We start from the raw sequence: 15,973 nt of genomic DNA, 5'->3' as shown, positions 1-15,973 counted from the left end.
TCTGGAGACAAATTCTTAAGTACTTTTGAACTCTACAGCTTTATATATTTGGTTTATTGCTGTTACTTTGTTTTTCTGAGACAGTCTCATATAGTCTAGGCTGGCCCTGAATTAGATATATGCTAAAGATGACCTTACCCTTGACCCTCCTGTCCATTTAAGTGCTGGGCTTACAGGCATGCACCACATCACTGGATCTGACATCTTCTACTTCAGTGAAAACGTGGATTAACAAAAAATACAAAATATAACTTGAATGATATGCATGTTACACATCTCTTATTAATATCCAGTAGCTTATTAAAAAGGAATTTTCTTATAAGGGAAAATTCTTATTTCATTTTAAGGATTTAGTACCTATTTATATGGATTGATGGAAAAAGCATTAACTTATCTGCAAACACATCCCTATGGTGGGGTGGGTGACAGGAATGGGACCCCCACAAACCAAACTTTTGGTTTGAGGAATCAGCTCCACCATTTACCAGATAGATGTGTGATCCCGAGGAAGCTAGCTTAAACTTTAATTTCTGCACCGGTAAAGCAAGCAAACAATACTCTACACAGATTGTGTTAGGAATTCAAGGTCTGAGTTCAATCCTGAGTACCATGAAAATACAATATTCACTGAATTGTTTTAAAATTTATTTTTATATGCATGCATTTGTGCCTATGTGTAAATGCCTATTGTGGCTAGAAGGTAATTTCCTGGGGCTAGAGTTTCAGATGTTGTGAGCTGCCAGATGTGGTTGCTGAGAACCGCACTTGGGTCACTTGGGTTCTCTGGCAGAGTAGCATGTGTCTTGGCCACTGGTGTGGTTTGAATGAGAAATGTGCCCTATAAAATTTGGGTATTTGAAATTTGCCTAGTTGGTGGCAATTTGGGGGTGGGGTCGTACAGCCCTGCTGGAGGAAGTATGTCACTCAGGGCAGGCTCCAAGATCACAGCCCAGCCCTACATCCAAGTTTGATCTCTCAGTTTCTTGCTCTGTCCACTACCATGCTGTCCCTGTCATTACAGACCCCAGAACCATAATTCAAAATACCTTTCTTCTGTAAGTTGCTTTTGTTATAGTATTTTATCACAGTGACGAAAAGTAACTAAGCCAACTGCTGAGCCATCTTTCCAGTCCTCTTTCCTTTTTGAGACAGGTCCTCATTAAGTTGTACAGGCTGGTCTTGAATTCAGTCTGTAGCCCAGACAGGGTTTAAACTTGGCATCCTACTGAGTGGCTGGGTTTACAGTCTGGCCTGTGCTCTTAGGTGTTGTTCCCTGCTTTTTGGGAGCCTGCAGTTTTACCCAGGGCTTCAAATACCATTTTACTGAATGCCCCCTTTTCCTGAGTTCAGACTTCCAAAGCCAGCAGCTCACTTGATTTTCATTAGATGTTGCAAATTCAAAATTTCCTATGCTGGAATCTATTTTTGTTTCTGTGGGAGGCTCACTCTCACTTTTACCCCCAAGGTACTCTTGAGGGAGAAGTGAGAAATATTTAGATAGAAAGATAGAACTACAAGATAGCTCGGGAGGGCCTGGATCCTTATCCACTGAACTCCTGTCTCTTCTAAAGGGTGTTTTAAAGGAATGCCAAGGGACAAGGCAAAAGACTTCCCTTGCTAGATCAAAGGATACTGCACATCCAAGTGCAGACCCTTCCAAACCCCTGGTAACCATGCACATGGTCAAGCAATCCTCTAACGCAGCTCTGCTGGGTAAAGTAAGCTCCGATCTCACTAGGAAACCTCTGTGGCCTCCCTCCACATGTTTCTCTAAGCCCAGCCCTCCAAACGCACTCGGCATCTTAGGGAATGGCACTACTTCCCCGTCAACTGGTTTACCAGGCCAAAGCCTTTAGGTTCTTTAACCATTTCATGGCTAACAGTTCCATCGTTCTGTTCCCTAAGGAGCTCTCAAATCTTTCCCAATTTTTAAGAGATTTTGACTTGACAATTTTAATAACATTTTAATTATTCTTAATTATGTGTACTGTGTGTGGGTGGGTGCACATGCATGCAGATGCCTGTGTGATCAGAGGCTTCAGATTCCCCCAGAGCTGGAGTTCCTGGTGGTTGTTCCCAGTCAGACACCGGTGCTAGGAACTGAACTAGAGTCCTCAGTGAGAGCAGCACCTGCTCTAACTGCTGAGCCATTCTGCTAGTCCCCTGGCTTTTAAGGCTTTTCATGCCTCTGTAGCTTACATTATTAGTCAGTTCCACCTCTTCTTACTCTGTTTCTTTCCCACTTTCCAGCTATGAATCCCTGTGGTCCTGAAGTGGAAAACTGGTCCTCACACCTCTGTTCATACTTTTCCCTATGTCTAAATAATTTTCACCATTTTTCACCTTGCTAATTTTGCCTGTTTCCAAGAACCTTATCTGTGCCAGCCTTCTAGGTGCCCTCTCTGCAAAATCCATGAGAAATGTATGCTCAGCTGTAGACCAGATCTAGTCAAGACACTGTGTTATGTAAACCTGGGGTTTTCTGACTTGCTATCAATATGTGAGTGGTTCTGATGACAGGCATGAAGTTGTCTATTCTAGCACCTATGCGAGCTCTTGTTTGTTAAACACAAATCCGGGAAAGACCACAGTTTCAAACAGGAGAAATGTCAGACTGACTGTATGTGGTTGATTTTCTACAATAAGGAAGGATCTGAAAGCTTCTAAGGGCCAGAGAGCAATTTTGCTTTGGTAGCAAAATAGTTTCTCTTATAAATACTCAAGTCAGCCGGCTACACAAAAGCAATCACAGACAATACAGACACGAGTGTTCCAATAAATGACAGGGCTGGCTGAAATTGGCACACCAGCTGTAGCCTGCCAGCCTTCTTTTAAATCAATCGGCAAGATTAAAACCCATGGACATTGCTCAGTGAAAACACTGCTAGTACATTCCCACAAAATGCTGACCATGGCATTGGTCTTTATCAGTCAATATTCTAACCAGACATAAGTATTTTACCTCTATAAACAGAGAATGTACATAATATTCAAAACTAATCAACTATCCCAACTAAGTAGAAGGGACCTATGAGTTTACTAGTGAGCTTTCTGTGGCCAATTCTCTAGTTTAGATACAAGACACTTACAACTTCCCACCAGTAAAGTGATCTGTAAGATCTTCTGTACAGGGTAACTTGAAATCAGGGACAGCAACATGTCGGATTGGCGAGAGCTGCATCAATATGTACATATCACCCCACATGTTCTTACAACCTGACTGGCAGTCCTCCAACACAGAACGTGTGTGTGTGTGTGTGTGTGTGTGTGTGTGTGTGTGTGAGAGAGAGAGAGAGAGAGAGAGAGAGAGAGAGAGAGAGAGAGAGAGAGAGAGAGAGAGAGAGAGAGAAAGACAGACAGTCAGAGAGAGTGGTGTGTCTGTCTGCCTGCACCAACCACCCCCAAGCATCACCTTTGGAACTTAAGTCACCATGCTGCAAAAAAGTGTAAACTAGAGACACAGCATGGACAGAATCATGCAGAGATCAACCAAGACACCCAGCTGACATCATCAACTACTAAACATTCAAGTGAAGAGCCTTCAGATTTCAGACTCCAGCCTTTCAACTGAGGTCTGAGGGACCATAGAGCAGACGAGCTCCTGCTGTGCCAGTCTGAAAACTGATAACCCACTGAATCTGAAAGCAAAATAAACTGTTTTGCACCACTGGATTTACACAAATTTGTTTTGCAGTCAGTAATTGAAATGTAATAAAAGCAAATTCACTTTGAAAACTGCAAACTGCTTAAGAACTTGCACAAACTACAAACTGGGGCTGGGGAGAAAGATGGCTTAGTGGGTAAAGTGCTTGCTGAACGAGTGTGAGACCTGAGTTTGGGTCATGAGCTCCACCTAAAAAGCTAGGGGCTGCAATGCACATGTGTAACTCCAGCACTGGATGGAGAGTGCAAAGCCAGCTGGATCCCAGGACCTCACTGGGGTCTAGGGTAAATGAGGAGGTGCTCTAGATTCAGTGAGAAAACCTTTTTCCAAACATGTGGTGAAGAAATGATAGAAGACCCTCAACAGACATCAACTTTTGGCTTCCACACGTATACAAGTGCATGGAGGAGGTATCCTCTTCCCAACACACACACACACACACACACACACACACACACACACACACACACACACACACACACACACACACACACACACACACACACACATACGGCCCTTTCATCAATCTATACTCACGTATACAAGTGCATGGAGGAGGTATCCTCTTCCCAACACACACACACACACACACACACACACACACACACACACACACACACACACATGGCCCTTTCATCAATCTATACTCTCAGGAAACTCGTGGGTTTCTCATGTAATTCTGAACAGACTTCAAATTTGGTGACAAACAAATGGATGGGGTTAGAGAGAATGAATCTTAATGTAATGAATGCCAGAAGCATTGCCATTACTGGAAGTTCTTACAAACCACCAATATTTTGCTAAGTACTTTATAGTATCATTCCATTTAATATTAACTACACTTAGGAAGGAAACAGACATAGGACAGTAAGAAAATCTAAGACTACACAAGAAAAAAGATTTTAATCTTGGGAAAGGAGGGAATGCTTGATTGGTAAAGTTCATGCCACATAAATGTGAGGACATGAGTTTAGGTACCGAGGATGGATGGATCCCTGGAGCTTGCTGGTGATGTTATCTAGCCCAAACACTGAGCTCTTGGCTTATTAAAAGACCCTGTCTCAAAAAGAGGGTGAGCACTAGACAACAATGGATGATTCATCTCTGGTTTCTGCAAGCACATGTAGCTGCATACACACACACACACACACACACACACACACACACACACACACACACACACACACACACACTAACAGAGTCTAATCCTAGCGTGCCTTTAAAACTTCTGCAATGGTCTAAATGTATGGGAGCTCCTATGAGTTCTTAGTATGCAGCTCTTGTGTGGGGAGGTTGCTATCTGCAGTTTTTTCTCTTTCTCCACTAGTACAGTTAGGGGCACTCATCAGATGCGGCTGTCTGGTCTTGTACTGTGCAACCTCCAGAATCGTGCACCAAAATAAGGCTCTTTATAAATTAGTTGGTCTCAGGCATTGCTAACAGATAACCCCTGGCCTAGCTTACTGTGTGGAATTCATGATGCATCATTGCTGGACAGATAGTAACAAGAAAAATACTGACAACTGTAATTATGCCATCCATTGCTCACAAGATACATGAAGAAGAGACACTAGACTCTGTCCAGATGGGTGATGACAATGTTTTGGAATCAAGGATGCACAGCTCATTCTATTCTGTCACCAATGAAGACTGAGGATGGATATGATCTGAACAAAGGAGCACACACTAGTTCTGAGGAGCTTTATTAACGAGCTCCTTTCGGCCCCACTAAAATGTCCTATTCTAATCTTTACACATGCTCAGAATGTATTTCCAGGTTAAGTCGTTTGCTGTTAGCCCAGCTGTGTTAAGTATGCACTGTCACTAGAACTAAGATTACAGCTACTTTGAGGTGCAGACACTGAAACAATTCTTAGCCTCGTCTAGTGTAAGGCCTCAGGTCTAAGTTGAAGTCTCCACTTCAAGGTAACAAGAAGTTCAAGTTTACTGTTTTTTTCCTTCAAGGGATTCCAAAGCTTTGATTCTCACCTTGAAAGTGCCCACTTGGCTTGGACTTTTCCTCTTTTGATAAATCCAAGAATCTGTCTAACTTCTTTCTGTATTTCCAATAATCCTACACCCTTTTTCATTGTTAAGGTTTTTGTTCCTTATAAACATTAGTGAGCATCACTACAGGGAGTCATGACATTTGAGTTTAGCAAGGGTGACCTGTCTGTGGCCTTAATCAGGATTCTGGGCAGGCATTTTACTTTGGGAATTGGATTATGGTTCATCACCACTCCACAGAAGCTGCAGCCATGTTACTATTGATAGGAAGAGGCAGTGAGGAACTGGGAGGCCATCTGCACTTCTGGAAGTGAACAAACATGAGATAATGAAAACTAAAGGAAAATGGTCCCTGGATTCTCTTTGGTGATTATTCTGGCAGAAGAAATGGAGGGAGAGACACACATGCATGGCTATGATCTGTTAAGAACATAGGGTAAGCATTAACATGGGGTATAAGCTAGTATGAGAGAATATGAGAAGGAGAAATTACTTATGACTCTGTAAGTTTTGCCTTTTGGTTCTTCTTTTGAGACAGTCTTGCTAGTAGCCTAGGCTGGATTGGAACTTGCTGTATGTAGCCCAGGCTAGTCTCAAATGTCTGTCTGATCCTCTCATTTCAGCCTCCTGCATGCCGTGATTACAAGCAAGAGATCAGACTACAGGAGGCACCAGCATGCCTGGCTTTGACTTTCTAAGTCTGGAAAGGAGATGAAGTTAAGCACTGCATTCTAGTTAATCACTTCACAGAGAACAACAGAAGAAAGTAAGAATGAGACTAAATTAATCTGCTTTAGATTACAATTACTAAAAGTTAACATTTGAAAACTTATTTATCTGAATTTCTTCTTAAACTAAACAGCATAGTATAATGGGGGGAGGGAGATAGAGAGATTGAGATTGATTGATTTTGATTATAAAAGATGGCTTGGGGAATCACCTAAATGGAATGATATAGTTGTGACTAATGATCTATGGTCTTATTTAAAGACTATTATTTTAAGATAGTGTGCACTTGTGGCTCTCATTCACAAAAGAATAGAATGAAGCTGACACCTGTCATTAAAAGGTTTCAGTCTAGTATATACTTAGTATCAAAAATCATGTGATTAGCCGGGCGGTGGTGGCGCACGCCTTTAATCCCAGCACTCGGGAGGCAGAGCCAGGCGGATCTCTGTGAGTTCGAGGCCAGCCTGGACTACCAAGTCAGTCCCAGGAAAGGTGCAAAGCTACACAGAGAAACCCTGTCTCGAAAAACCAAAAAAAAAAAAAAAAAAAAAAAAAATCATGTGATTACCAGGAAAGTTGTTGAGTGTGAACTAACATCTGGACTTGAATTAACACTTGCATCTGCACCATCAGTTGTCAATGACACTTCCAGTTGGGACTGCAGTGACAAGAGCTATAGAAAGCTAACTGGAATACGAGGTTGATAATAACTTACAAGTAGGGGTCATCTGTCCTTGCCATCAGACGTTAGCCTGTACATCCCCTAGTTCACTCAGGAAATATGTCACTTAGATCTCAAGGTATTGCATCCCTCTCTATGTACATCAGTAGAGACAAAAGATAATCAGTAACTGGCCCTTCTTTAAGGCAAGATTCAGTCATCTCAGTGGGAAAATATGCCATATTTCAAGATTTGTCAAATAGAAGACAAACAGAAGATTGAAAGGTACCTAAGAGATCAAGTAGTAATTGCCATTGACACACAAAATGGCTCTTAGCCTAGTTTGGGTGCAGAGAGATTGATTTCCTGGAGGAAGTAATTTCTTGGCTGAAAACTGAAGGGTGTGGCACGATGGCTCAGTGGGTAAAGGTGCTTGCTGCCAAGCCTAAGGACTGGAGTTCGACTCCTAAATCAAACTTTTGACTCACATGAAGGAAGGAGGGTTAGATGGTAAGTAGAAGATAATCATATTTTTATGGGCATAGGAGAGAGCTTCTAAGGGAGAAGAAGCTACATGAATTTGCTGGAGCAAGTATCCCCAGCTCTTCTCATCCTTTTCTTCTCCAAGCAGAATAAGCAAACACTGGGAAATAAGCCTGTAGACTTGCTAAGAAACACTTAAAGACAATCTATCTTAAAAGCAAGTGGAAGTTTTAAGTACAAACAGGTTTAAATTTCAGAAATGTTACTCTAGATCAGTGGTTCTCACCCTGTGGGTGGGTCATCATGACCCTTTTGAGGGTCGAATGACCCCTGTGAAAGATATTTACATTACAGTTCATAATAGTAGCAAAATTATAGTTATGAAGTAGCAACAAAATAATTTTGTGGTTGGGGGTCACCACAACACGAGGAACTGTAGTAAAGGGTTTGCAGCATTAAGAAGGTTAAGGACCATTGCTCTAGATGTACTGAGTGCAATTAGAAAGAAATTAGATGTGGAAACCAGTTAATGAAGCTCTTACAGTAATTCCAGGTATGCGGATATACTGACCTGAATTACCCGTGGCAACAAAATTAAGTGATTGGCTTGGAAATTTTTAAGGTCTTAATGACTAATTCGATCCAAAGAGTGAAAATACAGAGAATTTAATGGAACATATTTTTGGCTTGGGCAATTACAAAGTTGGTAAAGGTAATTTTTATTTAGATTCTCAATATAAAAAGAGGCAATTTAAAGAAAAACCAGGAGGCTATTACTTCTTAGGAGAAAGGTCTTGGGGTGACTGAAAGGTTAACAAGTATTAACTGCCTTTCAGGCATATTTAGGAAGTAAAAATTAGTAAGGCTTGGCAATTGCCAGTATGTGAAGTGCATAAAGTTTGGAAGGAGTTAGAAACGACATTTGAATTTTGCGGTAGATTTGGTGGGTGACCACTGTGGCACACAACTAGGCATAAACTCTTTCTATTCTGGTCTCGGTATGAACATTTCTTTGCAATGCAATTCTGTCACTTTTCTCATAGGCTGGAGGCTATTTACCGGTGGCTTTCTCTTCAGTTTCTCTTTGACAAGTCTAATGTGATGGAGTTGGGATGTTTAGACAGTGGGAGGATCTTGCTTTCTATTTTCAGTCTTTGTCTCCCAGGAGGGATATGTGATTTCCATGGCAAGGTCTTAAGAGGCACTGTAAGCTTTTGCTCTTTTGGAGTGTTGTCCTGAGCTGGCTGTGAAAAATGAGTTAGTCCATTCTAGTGGGGGATGAGAGGTTAAAAGCAGCTAATGGCACTGATTATGAATTATGGTAGCTTTAGATTTTTAATTAACTGACTAGCTCAAATCAGTGCATACATGAGGGACCTGCTTCACCAACTTAAAGGATGCTTAAAATGTTTAAGACATTGATTTTGGGTTTTTCTTGGGGTGGATGGTACTTACAAAACCATGGTCTATTGAAATTTAGATAGTATAGAAAGTAGTTTGAACTTGTAGTGCTAAGAAACCACTAATTTCTAAAGTCTACAAAGTTTAGACGGATGTTTCCCTAAGAGTTAGGGCCTAAGTAATTTCTTAAGTACCAGGTGTCTGAATAACAACATTGTATAGCAATGTGAGAAGTCAAGAACCTACCCGTTGGACAAAGTAACAAAAGTAGAGACAATATTTACAAATTACTTTCTTTGTATGAAAAAGTATAAGTATTTATAGACTTATGGTATATTAACTTTCCAAATCTTGGACAAATCACTTAAATACCCTAAGTAGAAGACATGTAACTATGGATGCAAACTTCCATAAAGAGTTTACCGATATATACTTGTTTCATAAGTAGCTAAGTAAGTCAAAATTAGGTTTCCTCCTTTAAGAGATTTAGAATCCATGCATTTTTGTTAATGAAGAAAAAGGCTTGTCTGGACCAAAACCACGAAGATGTCCCTTTAAGGTTTGGGAGTCTTGTCGTAAGGAATGGTAGTTTCATTCATTTCTGTCCCATTAAAAGAAACTTCCCTCCTTTCTACTGACTTTATGTACCCACTGCGTTCTTGAAAAAATCGATTTGAGCTGCCTGAAGTGAGAAGACCATCACCTCTAGAGCTCCAGCCGGAATTCTATCTGCCACGTCTCATTCCGGATGGAAGCGGCCACTAAGGAAGTCCGTTCCAAGGGCGGTCCCCTGCGTGGCCGCGGGTTTGACCTTTCTCATCCGAGCCCTCCGACGGGCCCCGAGGCATCCACAGAGGCGACCCACACTCACCGCTTGAAATGCAGTCACCAGCAGCAAGCGCAGCCCCAGAACGGGCCGCAGCCACCCAGCCTGCCGGGTCGCCATCCCTGCGGTCCCCCGTCAATCTTCAGGGGCTTGAGGCCCTCTGTACCGGGGACGTCCACTGTAATGCCTGATGCGAAGCCTGCCGCGAGAGGCCACTGCCACAAGTCTATTATCCCACAGAGGCGAATATTACTCAGGCGACCAAAGGAACATAAAAGTGATCGATTATTAAAAAGTCGTCAGGTTCTTTCAGAGATTAAAATCAGGCATTTTCTGAGACTCCCCACACCGGTACTTCTCATTCTCGACAGTATGTCGGATCTCTACGAAGCCCCAGCGCCTCCATTACTAGCCCCGCCTCCCTCTCCGAATTTACCCAATCAAATACCGCCTTGCTTGAGTCCTCTGTCAAGGAACCCAACCGTAAATCGAATCAAAAGGGCGCTAAGCGGCCGCTCTTCGGACCAATGAACGCCACTGTACGGGAGGATGGGGGTGGAGCCTCTGGTTGCCGGGCAGCGTGCGTCAAGGCGTGCGCGTGGTGGCCGAGGGGGAGGGGAGGGGGCGGGCCGAGGGCGGCGCAGCCGCAGCCGCAGCGCTGCTAGAGGAGCGCGCGGCCGCGAGCGACCGAGGGAGGGAAGGGAGGAAGCGAGGGAAGAGGGCGTGCGGCCGCGGGGTCCCGAAGCCAGGCGGCAGCGGCAGGAGGGCGCCAGGGCCGTCGGGTGGGCTGAGGAGAAGCGTGCACCGGGCGGCCGGCGCTGGCTCCTGCGGGCGGGAGACCGGAGCGGAGGAGGGGGTCGCTGCGGCGCGGCAGTCCGCGCAGCTCCCGGGTCGGGGTCTCCTCCCGGCGCCTCGGTCGCCCGCGGGGCCCCGCTCCCCGCCCCCCGCGGTATGTCTTGATCTCGAGCAGCGGGTTTCATGGGGCTCCTCAGGATTATGATGCCGCCCAAGTTGCAGCTGCTGGCGGTGGTGGCCTTCGCGGTGGCGATGCTCTTCTTGGAGAACCAGATCCAGAAGCTGGAGGAGTCCCGGGCGAAGCTAGGTGAGGCAGCCGAGCGATGCTCCGGGCCCGGGCTGGCGGGTGGGCATTGCCGGCTATAGCAAGTGGGCGTCCGCAGGGGTCTCGGAGAGTCCGGAGAGCTGGGACCCAGGCACGTCGAGCTCCCGCCACCAGGGAGTGACGAGCTGCACGCGCAGGGTCTCCGGCCAGAGGGCTGCCCCGTCGGCCCTCCACGGAGAGAGGGGAACGAAGTCTGCATGGAGCTGGTGCTGCTTGGAGGACAAGAACGTTCATCCTCTAGTCCCTTCCAGTCGTTCTGGAAAGCCCCAGCTACGTGCAGCGATGGGGACTGGAATTTGAATTAGGGGCACCTGGGCACAGGATCGTGTGGGGATGGTGGTCGTGGGGAGGTTCATCGAGGGAGATGGGCAGAAATGGACGGAGACTCCGGGAATGATGGGGAGTAAATGCAGCTCACTGTAGTGAGTGGCATGCCTGAGCTGAGGGCAGCAAGGGACCTTAGAACTGACTCTATGGGTAGACTGGCCATGTGGGACAGCGGAGCAGATGAAAAGCTCTGACGGTCCTGCTGTGAGACGTCTGGGGGACTGAAGTTCTTTATGAGTGACGCTGAACTGCTTGATGATTTGGGCTTCAGAGTAAGGTCATTAAGTGTAGGTTGATTGCATGTACAAGCGTTGAAGGTTCGGAATTACGGTATTTACCTTGGGAAAGGAATAGAGTGGGGAAAGCTAACCATATGGGTATCTTAGAGCGTTTCTGTCAGTGCTGGAATGGGTATAGACGCCTGAAACACTAAACTGGAATGTGAAGTTGTGCAACAGCAGATGAAAGCGCGGATGGTCGGTGCTTCCGGATAGTGGAGAACTTTGGTATTTGGAAGTGCTGTGGAAACAGGGAGACTTAATGACTGACGCGTTTTGATTTAAAAATGTACGTGGCACTTAAAAATCAGCTCAGGGGATGTAATTTGAGTATGGGAAGCGGTTCTTGCATACACTTTTCACCTAGCCAGCTTCTTAAATACGATTTAAAGTTACCCCGAGGAACAGCTAGATGTAACTGGGGGTGCGCATTAATTTTTTTTAAAAAGCACCAGAAAATAATTAAATTTTAGATATAGTCGCTATTTCCAAGTTTTGGTAGATTTTACAAAAGCCTTGAACACATTTTAAAGAATAGTGTTGTCAAAGAACGTTAAATGCATTTGATTGATGTACGGCTACATTTAAAGAGGAGCCAAAGCTGCTAGAGTGAAATGTGAAGAACTATTGAATTTATTTACTGTAATTTAAAAAGATCTTGTATGCTAAAAGTTACTCACTTTAAATGTTGAAGGTTAAACCATCTGATCCCTTTGCTTTTCATACGGCTCCGTCTCCACAGCATTTACAGTCATACTCTGCTTCATTCATAACCCGATTTTACAGGAAAAGAGTGACTCATCTTAGAAGTTAGTTAAAAATCAGGATTTGTATTTATTCTTTTTTGTGTTGTTATTTGGAATACTCTAGATGTATTTCCTTAGAAACTGCGGATTTTCCTCCTTGCCTACCTTTTTTTTTTTCCTGCAGTGTTTGAAAGTTGTTTCTATACGCCACCTGAAGGATTTTAAAAGCAAACTTCTATACGCCAACGGAATGATGTAGAATGCCACAGGTAGAATAATGGGCTTCCTTGTGATTTTCATTTAAGACAAAAAAAATCGTTTGCCAGGAATAATAAGCGTGCATCAAAATAAATAGCTATATGGGAAACAGCAAATATCTACCAGAATACTCCAGGGCTGACCATGAGGGTCAGGCCTGTAATTCCAGCACTCTAAAATCTGATGCCAGAGGATGGTAGGTTCAAGACCAGGATGTGCTGCTACATAGCCCTACCCTGTCTTTAAAAAAAAAGGACAGCTTTCAAAAGTAAAAACACCAAAGTATCTGGAGATGCAGACATGACAGAGAAGATGTATACACCTTTATGTCAGTTCATTAATCTTCTGATTAGATTTTTTCCTAAATATTTTTATTTTTAAAAGACACGGGTTCTATGGGTTGTCCAGGCTGGACCTGAACTCCAGGCCTCAGTTGTTTTTCCTTCCTCAGCCTTGAGTAACTGTAGATGCCCTCCATCTGGCCTCCTTCCCACTCCCACCCTTTCAAAAATAAGTCTTGTTTAAGAGGCAGTACTGAAAGAGCCAGTGTCCATATTCTGACTCTTCAGGAAAGAAAAAGGGTCAGGCAGTCACTAGGTAACTTCCGTCTGTGATACTCTTATTTAGTCTTCCAAGAACACTAGAGCTACCCATTTTTCAGATACAGAATAATCCTTAAAGTATATAATTTGCCTAAGACTGTATCGCTAGTGGCAGAATCAGAATTGGAACTCAGGTATGTTTGATTCCTAATTGAGGACTCCTGTAATTACACTAGGCAATTTCAGACTTTCTACTGACATTATACTACAATTGAGCTGTTTGAATAGCATTTATAAATTGTATTATCAATGCATGTATTGCTGAGAATGAATATCATTCTGAGAAAACTCAATTTCTGACACAAAGGAATTGGTTTAATGTCTTGCCCCTTGTTTATATCCATGTAATGAACATAATTATATTACTCAATGAAATGGACTGAAATAGCTTGTTTCTGCTATTGAAGAAGAAAATCTTTGGTTGTTTGCTGTAATTGTAAAACTGCAACATTAAAAAGCATTTTTATTTTGGCACAGGAAAGCTAATGAACATTTTGCCCTTAAAAGTAGTTTTTGTTGTTTATTTGGTTGCTGTTGTAGAAGGTTCCAAAGGATTTTAATGTCTGTCTGTTAATGACTGTAATGTGACTTGGTTAAAGTCAACAATATCCTGATGGTGAGAGCTCTAATAAAGCAATAGGTGTATTCAAAACTACACTGTATTCATTGGCCTCTTGGGAAATTACCTAAATAGAAATTCCTACAGCTCCCAGTATTACAGTTTTCCTTAAAGCAAATATTCCTACAGTTTATTGTTATATATTACCCTACAGCTTGTTTTTTTATTTAATATTATAGGTCTCTTTCTATGTCAGTACATCTAAATCTCACACATTCTAATGGCTGTATAATATTCCAAATTATGAATGTATCCTAAATTACTATATCAGTAGTAAGTAGTCATTGTGTCTCTATAACCTCCCCCACTTCTAAAGCTTTTTTTCTTGTTATTATAAACAATGTTGAAAGCATCTTTATGTGCCTCTCTTTACCCATTAATGTCATTTTTTCACTAGGGGATGTCTGGGTCAAAGGATACATATTACTTGCCATTTTTTACCCCCAAAGGTTACAGTAATCTATATTGCTAGAAACCCTTGCTTGGGTTTAAATTTTGCCACTCTGGGGCTTTGAAATGATATGTTGTGAAATTAACTCACATTTCCTTAATTTTTTGTTAAAATCTTTGCATTGTTGATTGCTTCTTAATTGTTAGTTCTTGTTCATTGGATAATTGCTACTTTTTTGTTATTAGGCTTTTTAAATATTAAGGTAAGTAATTCGTCTGCTCTTACGTCTGCTTTTCTCTAAGGCTGCACTTGTCTCTCAGCTGTGGTGTATTTCGCTTATACAGACAGGTTAATTTTACACCAATTTTATCAGAATGTGCCTCCGAGCCCAGACTTAAACAGGAATCAAATAAACCTAGGGCTTCCTGTGATTAAGGCAGGCTACCAACTGAGCACATCCCCAGCCAGAAATTTGAGTCAAATCTTGTCATATGGAGTGGGAGAAGATATTTGCAAAACATACGTCTGATAAGAGGTTAATGTCTAAGATGTTTAAGGAACTCAACTCAGTAGTAAGAAATAATCTGATTTAAATGATCTGAAAAGACATTTTTCAAAAGAAAATTGCCAATTCTTATATACGCAAGAATACTCAGTATTAGTAATTGCCAGGAAAATACAGAATGAGATGTTATCCTACATAACTTAGAATGGCTGTTACCAGGAAGTTGGAAAACAACAAGTGTTGGAAAAATGGATAATAGGAAACCCTTTACACTCTTGATAGGAATGTAAATTAATAAAGTCAGTATGAAAAATGGGATGATGGAGGTTCATCAAAAAATAAAAGCTAGACTTGCCTTGTAATCCAGCAGTTCCACTACTGGTTCTAGGTTCTTAGAAAATGAAATCAGTATGTCAAAAAGATTTCTGCACCATCCTGTTTATCGTAGAATTATTTACAACAGCCAAAATACACAGTTAAACTTAGGGTCCATGGATGGATGAACAAAGAAAATTTGTCACACATGGACAGTTGAATGCTACTTAGCCATGAGAAGAATCTAGAAGAAATTAAGTGGGATAAGCCAAGCACAGAAAGCAAGCACTACATGATCTCACTTATGTGTGGAATCTAAGAAACTTGGACTTAAGAAAAGCAGAGAGTGGATTGGTGGTTACTAGGGACTGGAATTTGAGGAGTAAGAGATGGGGATATATTTAAAGAACACAAACGTTTAAATAAATTGGAAGAATAAGTTCAGATTTCTGTTTACATCGTGGTAACTAGATGAGTTACTTTTTCTGTTGCTGTGAGGAAAGCAGCTTGAGGGAGAGGTTTTGTGTTGGCTCACAGTCTGAGTTACACAGTCATGGCAGGGAAACTATGGTGGTAGGAGCTGGAAGCAACTGGTCACATGGCATCCACAGCCAGGAAACAGTCATGGATGCTGGTGCTCGGCTTGCTTTCTCTTTTTTTATTCTGTCCAAGATTTCTCAAGGAATAGTAGTACTCACAGTTGTGAACCTGATCTAGATAATCACTCACAGGTGGCTCAGAAACATAATCTAGATAATCACTCACAGGTAGAGGCTAATCTAATCTAGATGATCCCTCATCTGCATGCCTAGAGGCTTGTCTCCAAGGTGATTCTCGATCCTGTCGAGATGACAATATTAACCATTCCAGTGACTATAGTGAATGGCAGTGTCTGCTTACAAATTTGTGAATAAACCAAGTATGTCATAATAAAAACTAAGTCCGTGGAGTATGGCATATGGTTTGTTAGCTTGCTTTAGTTATTACACAGTGCATACATATTTTAGAACATACTTTACACAATAAATATATAGTTTCATC

The 15,973-nt window shown here is 42.4% G+C and overlaps 2 protein-coding genes across 5 annotated transcripts in view; one reads left to right on the top strand and one right to left on the bottom strand.

Moving 5' to 3' along the window:
- The window catches only part of Selenof (selenoprotein F), a 34,659-nt gene extending 24,520 nt beyond the window's left edge, over positions 1 to 10,139 (bottom strand). For 2 of the 3 annotated variants that reach the window (XR_008216185.1, XM_052729911.1), the window contains exon 1: positions 9,817 to 10,111. Coding sequence is in view for 2 of the 3 variants with exons in the window: in XM_052729911.1 (XP_052585871.1) it covers positions 9,817 to 9,891 (75 nt within the window). In the remaining variant the exon portion in view is untranslated. Of the gene's footprint in view, positions 1 to 9,816 lie in introns of all 3 variants that reach the window. The other variant, XM_052729912.1, reaches the window with a different exon arrangement.
- A 356-nt stretch (positions 10,140 to 10,495) lies between these two features.
- Hs2st1 (heparan sulfate 2-O-sulfotransferase 1) overlaps positions 10,496 to 15,973 on the top strand; it is a 157,843-nt gene continuing 152,365 nt past the window's right edge. The window contains exon 1 of one of the 2 annotated variants that reach the window (XM_052729909.1): positions 10,496 to 10,873. In XM_052729909.1, coding sequence (XP_052585869.1) covers positions 10,750 to 10,873 — 124 coding nt within the window. In that variant the 5' untranslated portion in view covers positions 10,496 to 10,749. The remainder of the gene's footprint in view (positions 10,874 to 15,973) is intronic. The other variant, XM_052729910.1, reaches the window with a different exon arrangement.

Source organism: Peromyscus californicus, unplaced genomic scaffold (assembly GCF_007827085.1).
Source record: "Peromyscus californicus insignis strain IS unplaced genomic scaffold, ASM782708v3 Scaffold_9__1_contigs__length_137607984, whole genome shotgun sequence".
NCBI classification, from domain to species: Eukaryota; Metazoa; Chordata; class Mammalia; order Rodentia; family Cricetidae; genus Peromyscus; species Peromyscus californicus.
Note: the sequence above shows the minus strand (reverse complement) of the source record. Positions and strands in the feature narration are given on the sequence as shown.